Source organism: Mchenga conophoros, linkage group LG20 (assembly GCF_057382185.1).
Source record: "Mchenga conophoros isolate Kocher_MC1m ecotype Shallow Benthic linkage group LG20, M_conophoros_male_GT1.1, whole genome shotgun sequence".
NCBI lineage: Eukaryota > Metazoa > Chordata > Actinopteri > Cichliformes > Cichlidae > Mchenga > Mchenga conophoros.
In genome coordinates, this window is record NC_140545.1 from 23669631 (window position 1) to 23688300 (window position 18670).

An 18670-nucleotide genomic window follows, 5' to 3' on the forward strand; every position below is an offset into this window, starting at 1 on the left:
TAAGATTCACCCGCATCCATTTTGAGCTCTCTGCTGTACATATACTTGATCCGGAATGACAAGGAGCGGTGATCAATGAGTTCTCCTATTTTGTCTTTACTCTGCGGCCTCTGTGATCCATGCGTGTCTTGTGCGTACAAGAAATGGAAAGCTCCACCTCGGTGTCTAAAATGGCAGCGGGGGTTGCGGTGCAGATGCAGCTCCTTCCGGCAGAGATGCAGCAAAAGACCCTCCTACTCCTCATATGTCGTCATCGGGTCTCAACCAGTCAAATTATAGGCGAGAAAATATATGAGAGAAAACAAGCCCAACCAACCAGCCAGCCAGCGCGGCCGGTGCGAGCCGGCTCACGCTTCTTAAGGGGTTTAGATTTACACATTATTGTCTATTTTGTTTTTTCTTCATTAACCCGGTGGGTAAGTAAAGGAGATGAGGGGACTCCTGCCGTTTTACCGGGGTTTGTACACCCTGAGTAACCGCCAAGCCAGTCGTAAAGCTGGGATTGTCGGTTCTCGGTGCGGGCTTTGCGGAACTCAGTCTAATAGCAAGGTACGGTTCGAGCTGTTGCTGTTGCTGTTGCTTCGGGCTCTGGCAAACAACATGTCGTTGACACTGATAACAAGGCGGTACTTTGTTTGTTGTTCTCTCGCATTGTTTTTTTTGTTACAATGTATCGTATCGACGTGGCGTGCGGGGTTGCTCGCAACTTTCTCAGCTGTGGATGCGCTCAGGGATGAAACAACAGAGGCGCTGACATCAGGGGCAGCAGCAGATGTAGCTCGCTGTATTTTTGCCCCCCCTCCCACCATGAGAAAAACAACCACTGATACACTGTGTTCTTTCTTTGTTTTAATTAGTCCCAGCTCCAGGGGGGGAAAGAATTTTGAGGTTTGGGATACTGTAAGATTGATTGTAATATGCTAACAGGCCTGTGTACTGCTGTGTCACCATAGCAGTTCTCACTATAGATTCCTGTCTCCCATGTTGACGTCAAATAGAAACCAGTTGTTATCATTCTTACACGATGATAATGATGATTGCCTACAAAGAATTTAAGTTATGTAAAATAATAAATGATCAGTGTCATTGGAAATGTCATACTGTGCAGAGTAATAGATTATCCTTTTTAAGACATCATTCAAACCCATTGGTTATTCAGTGAACCGTTATTCTACTTAATTTGCCTGCTATTAATCACTCATGTTGTTTCCCCGCTTTAAAAAAAGTTCTTATTTGTTTGGCTGATCAGTGTGTGTCTGTCCTTCCCTTCTGCAGCCACAGCCAAGGTTTGGGCTGTTGTTCGACATTGATGGCGTGCTTGTCAGAGGGAGGATGCCAATCCCTGCGGCAACAAAAGCATTTGAGAAGTTGGTCGACTCTCAGGGACAGTTTGTGGTGCCAGTCGTTTTTGTCACAAATGCAGGGAATTGCCTCAGACAAACAAAAGCGGACCAGCTCTCTCACATACTGGGAGTGCCTGTGAGTTTTAAATTCCTGTGCAAGTTTTAATGGTGTTAAGGGTGTATCCCCTGCTCTTTGGTGTATGCATGCAGTGCATTCAAAACTTTTTCAGTTTCCCCTTATTTAAGAAATAATAATTTGCTAGGAAAATAAGAAATTTTATTGAAAGATGCACAATGTACAAACTCTGTACAAACACACATGTTTGTACAGAGTTTGTACAATTCTAACAAGCTTTAAAGTCAATATTTGCTATCGCCACGTTTGTTTGTTTGTTTGTTTGTTTTTTCAACATAGGCTGAAGACTGAAAATTGTCCATTTGCTAACCTGTAGATATAAAACACTAGTTCATCTCTTGAGTTCGGCCCTTTTTTTTTTAAATGCTTGAATGAATGACAACAACAATTATTATTTTGGAAATGTTCAGGTAAAAGGACTGGACTGAAAATGAGTAAAAACGAAGTCAGTGTTCAAGAAAATCTGGCTCTTTGGAAGCAAAATGTAAAGAAATGGGTGGTGGCTTGAGACTTGTGCACAGTACTGAAACTGAAGTTGTTACGTTTTATCTCTGATTATTTTTGGATAATTTGGTCTCACCTGACTCCTTTGCTATTAACCTCACTACAACTGTGCTATTTTCAGATCACACAAGACCAAGTTATCATGTCCCATAGTCCCCTGAGGATGTTTAAGAAGTTCCATGACAAGTGTGTCTTGGTGTCAGGACAAGGACCTGTCCTGGAAATTGCTAAAAAGTATCCTAGAAATCTGCTTTGTTTAAATTTACAATATAATTTATATATTTACATTTAAACTTGAGTATTACTTCTTCATTTCTCCTTAACGTTCTGTCTTTAGTGTGGGCTTTAAGAATGTAATCAGTATTGATATGCTTAGAGAATCGTACCCATTGCTGGACATGGTGGATCACAACAGGAGACCAAAATTGCCGGTGAGATTTTACAATCTGGTGCACAAACATGATGTTGGAGATATGTATAATATAATGTCATAACTTTAATTTCCCTTCTTTAAATGTAGTCCAATCCTGTTGTCAGCCTTCCGAAAATTGAAGGTAAAAACAGTTGGCTCTTCTCAAATTAAACGTTTATCTTTTGTCATTGACATGGTACACTTACTAACATCTGCTTTGATAGTTTTGAAATTCTTGCAATTTTGATGAACGCTGTTCTAATCTTTGAATTCCACAAACAGCTGTGGTTTTGTTCGGCGAGCCGATCCGATGGGAAACCAACCTGCAGCTGATAGTTGACGTTCTGTTGACCAATGGTAACCTCGGTAGTAGTCACCAAACCCAAAACACTCCTCAACTTCACCTGCTGGCCTGCAACATGGACCTCATGTGGATGGCTGAGGCACATTCTCCTCGGTAAACGTTACAAAAATCTGTCTTTTTATATAAAATGTTTTTAAAAAAAATTGTACTTAAGAAACTAAAACAGTCTTTCAAGTAATCAAATCAGTGTACTGACATATCTGTCTTTCACCGTCTCATTTTGTTCCAGGTTTGGCCATGGAACATTTCTTGTGTGCCTAGAGAACATCTACAAGAAGATAACCGGCAAAGATCTGAAGTATGAGGCTCTTATGGGAAAACCCAGTGAGCTGACTTACCATTTTGCAGAGTACCTCATCAGAAGCCAGGCCATGCAGAGGCAGTGGGAACTTCCCGTTACTTCCCTATATGCTATAGGGTGAGACACCAGCTTTTAACTCTGTTTTGCCTTTATACTTAACATAAGACCAGAACTCACTTATCATGATGTCTGATAGACAGATAGGCTATCAAAAGAAGATTTTACTGAAACGTTGCTCAATAATTTGATGAGAAAACTGTTCGCTTTTAAATGCTTACGTGTGTTAGTTAGCATGTCATTCTGTCGTGCTTTAATTTGGGGACTTGCATGTTTCACTTCAGCTTTTTTTTTAGCTGATTGTTTGTTCTAATTCATGTGACTTGCACTCAGCACCAGGAAAAAACCACACACATTTCAACATGTACTGATATATAGGTCAACTTCATGCATGCTGCCTGGGGCACAGAGTAATACCCTTTTCTTCTGCATTTTTAGGGATAACCTCATGACTGACATCTATGGAGCCAATCTGTACAACCGCTACCTGGAGGAGAGAGTTGCGAGAAAAAACCCCAAAGCTGTTGCTAAGATGGTGTCTGCCACTGGGTCCACCACGGCAGTGCCCAGGGAGGAAGAGATTGACAGCCTGTGGGAAAGCGAGCTCGCTCTGCCCTCTGCTACTTCCTGTAAGTCTGTCCTAGTCTGTACAGGGGTGTATAACCCCAACGCAGAGGTGCCGTCTGATGCAAATCACTGCATCAAGGAGACTGTGTTCCACGGGCACCGGGACTTCATATTTGACCCTGGTCTCGTGGAGCCAGGCCATATCGTGCAGGATGTGGCAGAAGCTGTTGATCTCATCTTTGAGCAAGAAAAGTTTGTGCCTCAGTAGTATTTTGAGCCAACAGGCTTCGTGTGGTCATGGAGATCCAAGCAGGGGGAAAGGGAGGGAAAGCGAGCATTAAACTGGTAGTACCACTTCATGTTCAGACCTCTAGAAGCCTAACACTGTGGACTTTGTTTAAAAACCTGACAGGGCATTGACATAATATAGGTCATCTAAAATTTTAACAATAAAGGAGATTTCAGAGGGGAAAAAAGATTAAATAACTGTTGTTTTTTTCTGATAGTCATTACCTGTTTCTTTTTTTTTTTCCAATAAGGAAATGTGTAAGAACTGCCTTATTTGACCTTATTAAGTATCTTTGTTAGATAAAACTACTGTTCTAGATTGTTACAAACCCTGAAGCCATCCTATATTTATTTACAAGCTAATGACAGTGTTTTTAAGAAGCATATTAACATTTAATCTTTATTCTTACGGTGACCTTTTGTTATTGCATTTTTAGCTATTTGTTTACCCATTTGTCATGGTAAATCTATGCATGAATATAAGAGTAATTCTTGTATCTTTAAAACAACTGTTCGATGTGCAATTTTTTTTCCTCTAATAGCACTGTCTTGACAGTTTCAGTTTCGACAGCCTTGACCAGTTTTTGCACAGATCAGCCTTTCATCTTTGTGTTACCATATCACCCTTTCATAACATGGTTGTTATAATTTAGAAGGTCATTCTTAGTATAACTGACAGACCACTTGTAAGACAAATTTATACATGTATACTGTATGTAAATACTGCTCAGAAAACTAGGAGAACAGTTTTTAACTTTGCTTTTTGGTGTAATTTTGAATCTAGCACACGAGGGGGTTGATTTCGGTTTTCAATGAGTCATTTAATTTTACTCTCAAGATGTTACGCAGTGTCTGTTAGTATATGTGTGTATGTTTCAACTTGAATATTTAAAGAGCCGATATGTGTTTTTCTAGCGTTCGCTTAATTTTTTGAGCAGACCGATAAATGTGTTAGGGTCAGAGTAAGGTTAGGGTAACTGTAATGAACAACTTTCGCACAACAAGTCAGAAAATGTTCTGGTGCATTTAAAAATGTCAAATGTTTAAAGGGTTCTCTGATTAAAAGAAAACAAAGAAACAAAATGTGTCTCCCCAAGGAATTCTTGTTTGCTGAATCATGAAAGATTTTGCCCTTGTTTTGTTGGAGAAGCTAAAAGCTGAAATGCATTGGTTTGGACTTGGACCTACATGCGGTGGTCAAAGGAGCAAAGGGTTCAAATGATTTGTAAATTGCACAACTGGGTGATAATGACTAAAGAAGCTGAAATACTGAAAGGTATAGTATATTCCACTAAAACATGACTGCAAAGAAAGTTCAGATGACTTAAAAAAAACAACCAAAACTGACTTTTGATGCATCATCTACAAAATAACCAAAATGTTCAGAGTTTAATCCTTCAGGACTTAAAGGACAATTAAGGGTCTGTTATAGTTTAAGGTGCGAAAACATGAATAAAGGAGTGAAAAGTCAAGGACAAGACACTTACCAGCAGAGGATTTTTATTTTTTAAAGGAAAAATGATTTAGGCAAGCAAGCCAATGGCTACTATTATGTGCATTTTATTTCAAAAAGCCAGGATATTTTAGGGTTCCCTTTAATCTTTAAGACTCTAGTGGACTAAGATCACTCAGGTAGCCTTTATCTTTATATTGTGCTTCTTGTGCAACGCATCCAAAACTTGTGGCAGTAACTCCATGTTGAGAAGCGGCCTTTCTAGATCCTCCGTATGACCGAGAGACTCTGAGTCGACACTGACCTCTGATAGTCCAGTGTGCAGTCTCTTCCTGTGTTTGGGCTTCAGTGAACGTAAGGAGTCGGCCTCGAATCCTGAGTGTCTCTCATCTATATCCAGAGTGAAATTGGAATTTCTGGCCAGACTCAAGCTCCACAGAAGCAGAACAATGAGGCAGCATAGTGCTACTCCTATTATGATGTTGTATATCCCATTAGTGCAGTTTGCAACAGCGCAGTGAGAAAAGTAGTCGTCACTAAGTTCGGTGATGGCTTTGTTAGACACAGAGCTTGGACTGAAGCAAACGGGCTCCTTCAAAACAATAGCCCTGTTCTTCAGCAACCAGTTCCTCAGGTAGTGAATTTGACAATCGCAGTGGAAAGGGTTCTTGGACAGGGAAACCTTGTTCAGCCCAGTATATCTGTCAAACAGGCCTGGAGACACCGAGGTGAGCCGGTTGTTCTGCAAATGGAGCTCTGTGGTGTCGGAGGGCAGATTAGGCACCTCCACGAGGTTTAAAGCGCTGCAGTTAACTACCAGTCCAGCAGGCCCGAGGGTTGAACAGTGGCAAGGCTTAATGATACTGTGTGTTACCAGGACGTGGAAGAACACGAAGCTCAAACTGAAGATCATCCTATAGGATCAGAAAAAGATTGAAGTACAATAAAACTGCTTAATGTGAAAATGTCTCATGTAAAATGGTTTAGAAGATGCTATAGAGACCGAAATCTTAATGTGTATGAGTGAAATAATGTGTAAGGTGAATTCAATTGTTCATGGATAGCCTGAAGTTTTAGAAAAAAATATTAAGTCATTAAATATAGATATTAAATATAGATATATACCCATATATACCCATCCCATTAAATATAGATATATACAATTTACAAACCTTCCAGTGCCAGTCATCTTTAAATGTCATCATACTGCCACAGTCCTAGTCCAGTGCAAAATCTGAGCCCGAGAATATTTCAGAAATGCTCCCCATGTCAAGGTATCCCTGTTTTGTAACTGATGTGCTGCTAAGCTCACAATAATCACGCGCGTAATACAGAACGGCATCAGTTTGAGGATTCCACCAATGACAAACGGTTATAGCGCCTACGACATGAAGGAAATCCATCTGCTTAAAAGAGATAAGAGTTTATCTACTAAAATAGTGGCGGGGCCATCTGAAACTCTCCCGCAGAGTGTTTATTACTAGCGTCCACGGCGATGCTGAGGGCACGAGGGGCATTTTGCGGCAAATTACAGCTCTGAGCATGAAAAGCTTTGTGAGGATTAGAATGCACATAAGAAATTTTTTGGAAACCTAACACTGTTTGAGCTCGAGGGCAAGGAGAAAACGCTTCTTAATGGAAATGTTGAGCTACAAAGCAGAATGGACAGTGAGAGTGTCACATTCAGATTTACAAAACTGGTTTAAAGCTGAAAGGTAAGTGTAGGCACAACCATTTTCACAGGCTGATCTTTGTGAGAACTGTGTATACTTTTCACCCATAGGTGGTGTCATGGCACAGATTTTCAGATCTCATGTCATTTTTATTCATGTCCTCTAGTGGAAACACCGAAACACTAGTGGAAAGTGGGAGATATGAGAGGCTAAGGATAAGACCCTAATGTGAAATGCCCGGCCCGAAAAAAGGGGGAAGACAGATTGATTTGTATTAACCATGGAGTCACAACAAACGACACACGTATACCATAAGTCATATATTTGTTTATTTTGCGTTCAACATTGTCACAGTTGAAGTTTTACAATAACTGGGGTCTTACTGACTCACTATTCACTGTACAAACAGAATGCACATATAAATGAGGCCATTCCTCTCTCCTCCTTTTTTTATAATGTGTCTCACGCCAGACTGAACAGCTTGCAGCAGGATGTGTGTCATCTGTCTGTGTGTACGCTGGGCTGTACGTATGAAAAGAGAGCTGGATGTAAATGGCAGGAAACTTCCTAACAGTCTGTTTTTGATTTCTACAGCAAATGTCAGTTCACCACTGCTGGAGGCAGAGACAGTCGATATGTTCATATATCACCCCTCACATCCATCCATGAGGTGATGTATATACATCCTGATCTTAACTTGAGAATAGAGTACTGATCCTATACACATTATGTACATCTCCTTTAAGCCCCAGTCTTGGTCCCTTAACAGCGTCATAAAGATAAACCCTCTAAGCCAAGCAGCTCATCTGTTTGCACATCAAAATCCCGTATTTACACGATGAAAGCCCTCAGCTAAGGAAGTGCAATGTTCTTCATGTTTATAATTTACACAATGGCTTTGTTGATGAAATGCATGCTGAGCTTTAGTAACTACCAGGCTAACATGGAACAACAAGAACACATCAACATCTGAAAATTCCAACCTAATCAAAACCAAAGGAGAAGTCAAAATTCATAGGCCAACTTTTTTTTGAATCCCCCCCATTAGCTCACAGTGAATAGGACACATGATGCATCAGATCCATGCAGTGCATTGCCGGGGTACTTTCTCGCAAAGAATGACTGTAGACATTTGAAGAACTACAACACACACCAAAAAAATAAACCGATTAAACAGTTTCAAATCATCCCAAGATATCAGAGTTATAGCAAAGATATGATATCAGTGGAGCGACACATTCAGCTGATCATTAATGTCCAGTATGTGATATGTCCGTCTTAAGTCACATGAGTACAAACGTGTGAGTGTAAGCCTGACTTATGGCGATGGTTTTTCTTCGTGAATGTTAAAATACATTTACAACCTGAATATCGGGACAAACAGTTTACTGTCACTAATTTACACACTAGAATAGACTTTTATTTGTAGAATGTAGAAAGTTATTCTTTACATATACCCAGTTTGTTTCTTCAGTTTGCATTTTTGTATATTGTAACTGCATTTCCTGAAAACAATGAAAGTGTTCTTTCAAATGTGCTTATCCAGCAAAATATTTCTGTTCAGCCCAAGGAGAAGTATATTCCCTTTTATTAAAATATATACACACATTCTTCTTTCCACTGTGAACTGTGTAAGTATTATATATATATATTTTTTTTATATATTTTTCCTTATTTTGAATGAAAAAAAAAAAAAAAAGATTTTTCTTTTTTCACCTGAATCTTGTCCTGACGACAAGATAAGAGACCTCCACTTTCAGTACAAGTCTGCATTTTCTGAACATGATTGCACTTAACTTGCTATGGTAACACTGACTTGTTATACAATGTGCAGAGGATAGCCTCACATCAACAACATTACATGCAAAATTATCACTTACTTGACATTCCACTGAACTCCAAGTCTGTACCTCTAATGAGACCGTGAGGACAGCCAGACATTAATTTACTGAGAAAAGACTCTTGACAGGGGTCAAAAAAACCAAAATAAATAAATAATGACGCGACACGAAAAATGCACAGATAGGAGGGACACCTTGCTTGTTCTTAATGTACAAAATCAGTACAAAGATATTGCACATATAATAGAAAAAAAGATGAAAAAATACTTCACTATGTAAGAACTGATTTTATTCACTCACCGAATCCTGGTGAATAAAAAAATATTCTAAACAAGGCAAAAAGAAGAGCTAAGAAATGTTTCTGATTTTGAGAGTCAAGGAGGCAGATGTTGCACATGTTAAAGGCAACAGACTTAACATGTCCAGCACTTTGCTTTTGTAACAGAAACAGAGCCACGTAGCATTGGAAATGCCTTTTTCGCTGTTATTCTTCACTACGTTACGTCTTATGCAGCCACAATATTGGAAGGAAGCAGAGCTAACGAGCGACCTACTTTATCGGCTCCTAAAGTTGACAAGTGGAGTCTGCTTTGAAGCTTCAGCTGTGACTCCACAGCATTTTGAGGCCCATATGCAACAGCTGCCATCCAGAGACTCTTTCTAATCCATTTGGAAAGGCAAAATTTCCAGAATAGATTAACAGCCGGACTAAATGGGAGTTCACTCCTTTCAGATCTACATCCTGTTACCATAGAGTCAGTATAATACTGATAAAGTTCATTTTTGCTGATAATAATTGCAAGTATAATCTTACAAATTACTTTACACACAATATACTGTACATGAAGTCTTGACTAAATAGATTATGCAGTAATAATTGGCACATTTATTTATGAGAGCTAGGAGACAACACATATAGCTGTCATCTACAGTAAATACAGCACTAGAACTACTATGACTGACTCAGTCAAGTTCTTCACCTGTCCTTTGATTTAATTTAGTGTGAAATGATTACATCTAGGTTTTTCACTACATATGAGCTCTACAGGAGGCAACAACAAATAGCATTCAGATGATGTTGGGATCCGCAAAACCAAAGATTTGAAAAACTGACTTCCTAAAGGCTGAGCACAACAAGTGATGTCATTGCGACAGAGAAAACAGTCAGCTGAGTTTTCGTCTCAGGCCATCTTTTCCCCGTGGTTACGTGAAGGTAAGACAGGTTATTGAGGGAATGGAGTAGCAGGGAGAAGCTTGGTGAGAAAGCCTATTTTCTCCTCAGCTGTCACGGCCGGATGGTGTTTGTGGAAAACAAAGAGCATCTTCCTGTGCAGAACCCCACCCATACCCAGTACACCCAAAACCCCGATGGGACCAAAGTCCCTGATCAGGCAAGCTAGTAAAGGCCCTTAGTGGAAGATTTGAGTCCAATATCCATCCTGCATATATTTATTGGACCTGGAAGTGAAAAAAGGTGGCTGCATGTGATTGGTTTCCATCACAGCAGCAGAAACACAGTGGACAGGCCATAGAGTTATGCTGTCAGTCCCTTTGGTGTAAGCAAATGTCCCTTCTTCAATAAGTTCCCTCCTTGCTTCTCCTCTCTGAGTTAGGAGCATCACACTACGGTGCTGATGCCACTGTGTTTGGGTTTGGGTCCGCCAGGCGCCGAACCCACTTGCTGACTGTGGTGGTGAGAGTGCTGCGAGTGCGAGGTGTGGTGGGAATGCTGGCTGTAATGGCCGTGCTGCGAATGGCCGTGTTGGTGTGCGTGTGAGGAGTAGGCTGGGTGCTGGTGGTACTGCGTGTGAGGTGGGGGGTGGTAGTGGTGGTGGTGGTGGTAAGGCGGGGGATTCTGCGTGCAGTACTGGGGATGGTGGCCGTGGTGTTGGGTCTGCACTGCGTGCACCACCTGCGCCGTGTGATGGAGGTTGGTCGGGTGGGGCTTGTGCGATATGAGAGTGGGGTGACCAGGTTGGGGGAAAGGAGGGTGGCTCTGAGACGGCGGTTTCCCTCGCTTGCTGCCAAAGAGCGACCCGAGGATGGAAGTCGATGCTGAGTTAGGGATGGATGGATGGCCGCGGGGCACGCTCTCGCGAGGCGTGTTGGCTCTCCTTCGTGTGTGTGGACTGCTAATGATGGACCCCTGCAGGAGGGAAAAAAACAAGGTAACAGTGCGTCTGTGAGACACTGCGCTACTGCAGAACACCTACACTAAATTATAGCTACAAGGCACCAGCAGGATGAATTCACAGTTTTCTTTTTTTCAGATAAACAAGTAGCAAAATGTTATAGGACATGCAAATGAGAAACCAAAAATGTTTTCATGAGAGGCAGCACCAACACTAGGAAAATTTTAGCTTGGGAAAAAGACCTCACGATGAAGGGAGCTTAAATCCAAAAAAAGGTTTTGCTGTAAGGGAACTAACTGCCTTGACATACAGTAAATCTGCAACAAGAGAAATTAAATAAATACTGTTAGAAATATAGATCATTACATTAAGGAAGTTAAGAAAAAAAAACTTCTTCACTGTAGTCAATGTGCCAACCCCTCTAAGAGTCACACATGCAACGTGTTATAATCAAATGAGGCATAGTTTCCACATGCAGAGGGTGGGGCAGGCAAACTCGTCATCCACACAGTAGCATTCATCTAGAAGACAGAAGGCAGGAGGAACTAGGCGCTCATGTGCAGACTTCTCAACACGCCTGGACACTTTTCCCCATGTTTTGGGTCCAACATTACTCGATATCCAGGTGTGACTCTCCTAAAAAAAGGCTTTTCCTTTGGCACATGCTTCATCTAAGACTGGAGAAAGACCACAAGATGCCTTTGAAAGCAGAATGAAATTTACAGCGTCCAAGACTACAACTGGACACATGAACTAATGGACACATGAAATGAGTGAAATATGAATGAATGAAATCCACATCCACATCTAAGTCCATGTGAAACCCATTGCTAGACCCCTGGCTAGGAAGGCTACATTCCTCCCTGAAACTTACATCATTTAAGAGAGGTTGTGGATAAGAGAAAAACAGAAAGACCCAGACAGGGAGAGAGGCTGGAGAGGGTGTACAGTTTCCTAGTGTCTTTCAGAGCTACGACCCTGCCAAAGAGAAGAACCAAATGAAAACCGCTTGGATGTGATTGAATGAAAGACAGAGACAGGCGACAAGGGGAGGGTTCAGAGGAGGCATTAGTAGAGTCATGCTTGTTTGAAGGTAAAGTGTATATTGGTCATATAACATGACCAAATCAGGGAAATTCTCTGGCTTCCAAAAAAGGGGCAGGATCAGAGGCAGGCAACCCACGCATGCACACTAACTGAGGCAAGCAGGTTATAAGGCATCCCAGGAAGAAAAATAAATGATCCAAACAAATGGACTGAGTCTATGAAGCAAAGAAGGTGTAAGACCAAAAATAAAGTTGAGTGTTTCACAGTGCACATCATCACATAGAGAATAGCTTGGATACCAGCTGCTTCCAACTTACTTCCACATTGCTGTCTAGTGATCCTGCACTGCTGCGACGCCCACGCTTGCCTGCCCGAGACATGCAATACCAGAGATTAGAGATCGACAGCACTTCTGGATCGACTACACACGTTTAGGCCGCCCACCAGTCCCATAGGGGGCAGTGCAGTGGATTGTGACTGTGAGTAAGATCCAAATATGGGCAGGTAGGGGGGAGGGCATTCAGGTCTGAGAAGGTGGTGGTTGACAGGTGGTACTGTGGTTTTCTTTATGGGGAAGGCACATCTTCACTCAGGTTCAAATTTCAGCTATTTTGTTCTTAAATCGCAATACGGAGGCTGAGTCAAGCAATACCTAAAGATGTTTGAATGTATTATCATAAATCTCAATAAATACAGACTCCATGACCATCGAGTCTTGACAGAACAAGGAAAAAAGTCCACAGTCAAGTTTTACCAAAACACAGCCGCTATTTCTAAAAACCTCAAGCAGGACTGTTGCTTCACCAGAATTTTCCCAGATTTTATTATTTTTTTTATCGGTTTTTATTTTTCCTCCGAGAAATTCGACAACTTATTTTTAATGTTGTCGCAAGATGCAGATTTTCATCCAGGTCAGTGTCGGCAAGAAAGCCAGTCTCGGTGACAGTCGCAGAGGAGACATCAAAAGCAATACAGTGGTTGCTGCACATGGAATGTACAGGCATATAAAGGTCTGAAGGTGGACAGAGCACTTTTGCCATCGTTAGGCACACTCAGCCAATGATATATGACCAATAATTACACATAAACAGGAGAATACCTGATGTGTATGGGCAGAACACAGTAAATACACATGAAATGTCACATGGCAGGAAAGGAAAAAACAAAACAAAATAAAAAACACTTAACCAAAGTGACCCCACTAACATGCCACGTCCTGCACTGAAAAAACAAAGGAGACAGGAGGGCAGATGGACTTCTGCTACAGACTCCTTCACTGTCTGATCTATCATTTCCCATTCAGGTAGTGATCATAAGAACAAAGCATATCGTATTACCAACAAGTGAGGCAGACCCCCGACTGGATTTCATTTTCTTATCAAGTTAATCACCTGATAACTTCACAAAGCTGTTATCTGTAATGAATGAAATGTATTCTTGCTTCAGAGACACAGCAGCTGTGTTAAACACTGATATTCATGGGTATGACGTGATTCTTAACACCAAGACAGAAACTAAGTCTTCATCTCGTTGCTGCTTAAGAATGGTGTTGTTTATAAACATACAGATGAGGAAATGAGACATGATTGCTGATTAAAACGGAACAGATTGTAAGGAATGTCTTTGGATTAAACAAATGCAAAAGTGCTAAATAACAGGAAATAAAGTGATGATGAAAACACAAATGGGGGAAAAAAACTGCTCATAATAAATCATCCAAATGAACAGGGGTGACACCTGCCTGTCGGTTTCATCAATCAGTGAAAAGAAAAAATCTGCATTGCTAAACCTCTTCTTAAACAGGTCCGTTTTCAGTCTTTGAGCTGTGGAAAGTTGAGGTCTCTCTAAAACAAAGTATGCTGAGTACAAAAGAGGCGCAACACTGACAGGAAACACCGTCCAGACCAAACCATCCAGTCATGGGGGAGGGGGGAGGGAGGGGGTGTTAGATTATGGATTTAAAGGGAAGAAGAAGGTATGGTGCTGTGAAACAACATTTTGCTATTTTTATCCCCTTGATATCATCATAAAGATGTGGATGATAGAAGGAGTGTACTTCTCCCAGCTAGTAAAAGCAAAGATGTTTTGGCTATACCTGCTTCAGAGAGATCTCTAAGGGAGCTGCTGAGGGCACTCCTCTTCAGGCCCTCACCCATGGCGTAGCTATCATCCAGACTGGCCCGGTTCATGTTCCCATTGCCTGCTTCCTTCTTCAGGCCAGAGCTCTGCGACATGCTGGGCCTCACTACCCCTTTCTGCTTCTCCAGCTCAGCTGTAATATTTAAAAAAAAAAAAAAAAGCCAAGGAAAGACTGAGGTAAGTGGCAGCGGTTTTACATCTCACTTTGGCCATGGAATGCATTTTTTTTCTGTTACGTATTAAGCCACCCTTTGCTGCCTGAAATTTATGAGGTGTGCAGTATTGATATGCTTAATTTTTAACATCCTGCTCTTGTATGTAAAAATGGAAACTGCTTTAATGTCCCCAATAATCTGCCGCCCCTTCTGGTAACCATCCTGTGAACTTTGTAAACATTCTCTCTTGAAATCTGCTGCATTTGAGTAATGAGACCCATGCTCTGTTTCTACTTTACACAGCCTGAAGCAGACAGAGTAACGGGGGTGGGTGGGTTGGGAGGGGAAACGGTCAGCTCACACTCTATTCTGTATTTCTCCATTTCCTGGACCTCAGCAATGGACTCTCGTAGGTCATCTGTAAACTTCTTGCGGTCCTGGGGGTTGGGCGCATTAAAGTTGATAAGCACTTTGATGTCTGCACCTGGTATCGCTGATGTAAGTCTGATTCCATTTGGATAATCTGGGGCAATGGGAAACGGAGAGAGAGAAAGAGAGAGAGTCATTTACAAAAGGTTCATTCATCAAAACCGAGGCGAAACCCATCGGGTGAATTCTGTCTGAAGTTTTGGAGAGTATAAACAACGTCGCAGCCCATTTGGTTCAACTTCCCATTCCAGCTGCCTGTGTTAATGTGCAACGTCAAAATGTGTGATGTAAATACTGTCAGCTAGCATGCTGCACGGAATATAATAAATGGAAACTCTCAGTGCAACTTACACTGATTTTCAAACAGCATGACTTGCATCCCATATAGAGAAAAGGACTGTCTGAAGCTGTAGGTCACTGAATTCTTCTTTTTTTGGAAAATCTTGGTTACCTGAAATTATACAAAAATAACCCTGTAAGGACGGTTTGGACAGGGGAGGGGAGGCAGAAGGGAGAGGACAGGGCGATATTTACCACTAGGAGGTCGTTGAACAGGAAGATCTCCCGCTGATGCAGGCCTAGCTTCTGGAGCTTGTTTGGATCTGGCACTTCAAACAGACGGCAGTAACACACCAGTCTACGGTGCGGCAGCGATAACACCTACAAGGCAGAGGAAAACAGCACAACACTTTAGAGGTAATTATGGCCTCAGTCCATTGCGTAACAAGGAACAGAAGTTATTCTCCATCTGCAAATTTGAAAAAGGTATGGCCAAGAGATGACTAATTTATTCCTCCCTTGGGCGCTTTTCATTATGCCAACTTATGCCTCCTCACTTCCTATTTCCTCCAGTGACCTAGAAATTGTTAACCTCTGCCATTAGGGAAGATCTTCAAACTCCTAAAGCGCTCCAATTTACAAGGAGAGAGGAGGCTCCTGAAGGAGCCAAGAGCAAGGAATCACAGATGTATCCTTTCCGAAAAAACCTTTTACATTTTACAATAAAAAAGACGAACACTTATTATTGAGCATATAATTATGCTCTTAAGTAAACATGGCACACATAAGAGATCCTTACATAAGATTTAACAGGAATATTAAATGCATATTAAATTTAAAAAACTGAGTTTTTTCGCACTGGTATGTGACTATGTTAAATCACAGTCTCTGTGACCGTGAATAGCTCAAGTGGCTCAAGAGTTAGGAGTTCGCCTTGTAATCGGAAGGTTGCCGGTTCGAGCCCAGCTTGGACAGTCTCGATCGTTGTGTCCTTGGGCAAGACACTTCACCCGTTGCCTACTGGTGGTGGTCAGAGGGCCCGGTGGCGCCAGTGTCCGGCAGCCTCGCCTCTGTCAGTGCGCCCCAGGGCAGCTGTGGCTACAATGTAGCTTGCTATCGCCAGTGTGTGAATGGGTGGATGACTGGATATGTAAAGCGCTTTGGGGTCCTTAGGGACTAGTAAAGCGCTATATAAATACAGGCCATTTACCATAAATATACACCCATAGACCCATAAAGCTTTAGTGTTCATCTTGAGGCAACTGTTGTGATTTAGGGGCTATACAAATAAACCTGTATTAAATTGAACTGAACTGCCTTTCATGAATAATGTGACTCTTCTTCTCCTAATATAAATTTGGCATAATGGAAATTTATGGTAGTATTCTGCAAAATATTGTGAACCAATTCTGTTTTCAAAAGCCACTGTAGAAATAAAACATTTTAGTTTGTTATAAATGTCATTATTTTGGGGGAAAAAGGCATATGTAAAAATTATATATCGAAGACTTTTTGTCTGTTTTGTTTTAAATGTCTTGGTATTTCTTTGTGAAGTGCTTTGTAATCTTTGTCTTAAAAGGTGATATATAAATAACACTTTACTTTACTTACCTTAATTACACGTTTAAGACATTTAGGATTAGAATTTCACATTTCTTCCTGTAAAATGATTCTTACATGAAAGCTTCTTTGGATTTTTGCACCAGTTTGACAGGTGACACAGCTGTGGAGCATGTTTTAAGCAACCATGCTCAAGTCTTCTCCAACCCTCCCCCACACATTCTTGTTGGCAGTAGCAAGGATGCAAATGAAGTCATGCTAGCATAACAAAACCACCTGATGTTTTGGATTCTCCACCCTTTTCGTGACACAGGGAAAATTGTCCGACAGTGAATGCTGCTGCTGGATTTTCTTTTTGAATTCAAAGTTTAGTGATTTATTTTCCTGTAGCAAGTCCCACAAAAATGCCAAGAAAGAGTAATGAGCCATTAATCCAACAGTCGTACAAATGCACACTGTGCAGACTGATCCAATAGGTGTTCTCTTTGAGAGTATTCAATAACTTGACAGTAACAGGTGACAGGCTACCTTCTGGGTTTTTTGTTGTTGTTGTTTTAAATACCTAGGTTACTGTGCGCAATGATGAAAACTGTAAAAGAGTTCATTCAAAGTTTAGGTAGCCTTGCATATATAAAAAGCCAGTATACGTGGCACTCAAATGAATGCACTACTAGTGCTAAGTCAGCTTAGCATAGCTCATTCCTTAAGGATTGATGTGACAAGCACACCGCAGTGATATACACCCTGCTGAGCACAGAATTTGTAAACGCTGCGGCTTAGCGCCACCCAAAATTTATGCCTTTTGATTCTGCCACCAGTGTAAAAACACTAACTGTCCATCTCTCACCAACCAGTGTAATGTCTCTGGGAAAAGTCGTTGCCAGTCTTGGAAAGCTGACTTAAAAAGTAACTGCATGATGTTGAGGAATCACTAAAGAGACAGAGATGCAAAGTGAAACAAAGAATAATAAATGATCATCTGATTTACAGATAATCTACTTACACATCCCAGGCCATGGTGGAGAGATCCAATCTAAAAAGAGAGGACAGAGACGATGTTAGGTGCAGTTAGTATATTGAGATTATTTTCACTAATCCATCTTATAACTTAAAAAAAATAATTATATATATTCCCTTCTTAAGAAGGATTTGCCCTTGTTAACAGTTTTCCCATTATAATGCCTATGAAAATGCATGCACCTTATTGGTTTGGTGCAAAAGTCGTCGATTTTTCTTTGTCTTCAGATTTGTAAGAATCAATAATGATACTGGAATGAATACAGATCCTGTGCCAGCACTAGTGGACCTGATTATTATAGAGAGGATTTCCAGCATGCCTTTTATGTTAAACTGTTTTACTACGTGTCCTCCTTAATTATGCAGCTAAATGGTGACAAGGAATCATTTTTCAATACATTCAATTATTACTGGCAGAGCAGAACAGACTCCATTCATCTGAAAACCGACTAAAACAAAGTCATCCATGCCAGACAAGCCTCTCCCTGAGGGTAAGTTAATCACACCTTTAACCTTCACACATGGCAGAAACAGTATTGCCTGCAGAATACTGCAGAAAGGCTGTCTCCAGCTGCCTACAAGGGAATGGAGTAATGGGAGAACAAAATCTGATAATAACTTTGATCCAGTATGTATGGAAAGAGATAAACAGACTAATAACTAATCAACGGATTAAAGCAATGCAACTTATGCCAGTCAGTTAAAGAAAAATGGATTTTGCTCTGCTCAAGGATAGCAACTATTATATTGTGTTAAAATGGCAGGATGTGCCTATTTTTCATCAGACTGCAGCAGTGTGCGACATTTCACAAAGGCCTTGTGTGTGTTGAAATCACCAGTGCGTGTCTGAAGACTTTTCTACATCTTAGCGTTCCTTCTCTGAAATAAGCTACGTAGGAGAGGGTAAAGGATATGTCCTGGTCTGTGATGTCTTGCCTTGTAATAAAAATGAAAAATAAGAAATCCAACTAAC

The 18670-nt window shown here is 41.0% G+C and overlaps 3 protein-coding genes across 9 annotated transcripts in view; 1 reads left to right on the top strand and 2 right to left on the bottom strand.

Moving 5' to 3' along the window:
• The first annotated feature begins 281 nt into the window (after positions 1-281).
• On the top strand, positions 282-5055 carry LOC146550833 (haloacid dehalogenase-like hydrolase domain-containing 5). Its single transcript, XM_085260330.1, has 8 exons — positions 282-549; positions 1276-1479; positions 2105-2217; positions 2321-2414; positions 2504-2537; positions 2678-2852; positions 2989-3177; positions 3556-5055. The coding sequence occupies exons 1-8, from the start codon at positions 430-432 to the stop codon at positions 3950-3952; spliced, it is 1326 nt and encodes a 441-aa protein (XP_085116456.1). The 5' UTR covers positions 282-429; the 3' UTR covers positions 3953-5055.
• A 417-nt stretch (positions 5056-5472) lies between these two features.
• gp9 (glycoprotein IX platelet) lies at positions 5473-6738 on the bottom strand. Its single transcript, XM_085260158.1, has 2 exons — positions 6598-6738; positions 5473-6339 (listed from the first exon to the last, which is right to left on the bottom strand). Exons 1-2 carry the CDS (start codon positions 6612-6614, stop codon positions 5601-5603), a joined length of 756 nt encoding a protein of 251 aa, XP_085116284.1. The 5' UTR covers positions 6615-6738; the 3' UTR covers positions 5473-5600.
• A 667-nt stretch (positions 6739-7405) lies between these two features.
• The window catches only part of iqsec1a (IQ motif and Sec7 domain ArfGEF 1a), a 100534-nt gene continuing 89269 nt past the window's right edge, over positions 7406-18670 (bottom strand). For 6 of the 7 annotated variants that reach the window (XM_085260976.1, XM_085260977.1, XM_085260980.1 and 3 more), the window contains 7 exons: positions 17684-17713; positions 15376-15501; positions 15193-15292; positions 14774-14935; positions 14214-14390; positions 12436-12485; positions 7406-11085 (listed from right to left, as the gene is read on the bottom strand). In XM_085260976.1, the coding sequence (XP_085117102.1) occupies positions 10558-11085; positions 12436-12485; positions 14214-14390; positions 14774-14935; positions 15193-15292; positions 15376-15501; positions 17684-17713 (1173 nt within the window). In that variant the 3' untranslated portion in view covers positions 7406-10557. The remainder of the gene's footprint in view (positions 11086-12435; positions 12486-14213; positions 14391-14773; positions 14936-15192; positions 15293-15375; positions 15502-17683; positions 17714-18670) is intronic. The other variant, XM_085260983.1, reaches the window with a different exon arrangement.

Excerpts from the sequence above, each read along its gene's own strand:
- LOC146550833 (XM_085260330.1), top strand. The coding sequence starts at position 430 with ATGAGGGGACTCCTGCCGTTTTACCGGGGTTTGTACACCCTGAGTAAC. Across the intron at positions 2,218-2,320 it reads GTCCTGGAAATTGCTAAAAA|TGTGGGCTTTAAGAATGTAA; the intron begins GTATCCTAGAAA and ends TTCTGTCTTTAG. Across the intron at positions 2,538-2,677 it reads CAGCCTTCCGAAAATTGAAG|CTGTGGTTTTGTTCGGCGAG; the intron begins GTAAAAACAGTT and ends TTCCACAAACAG.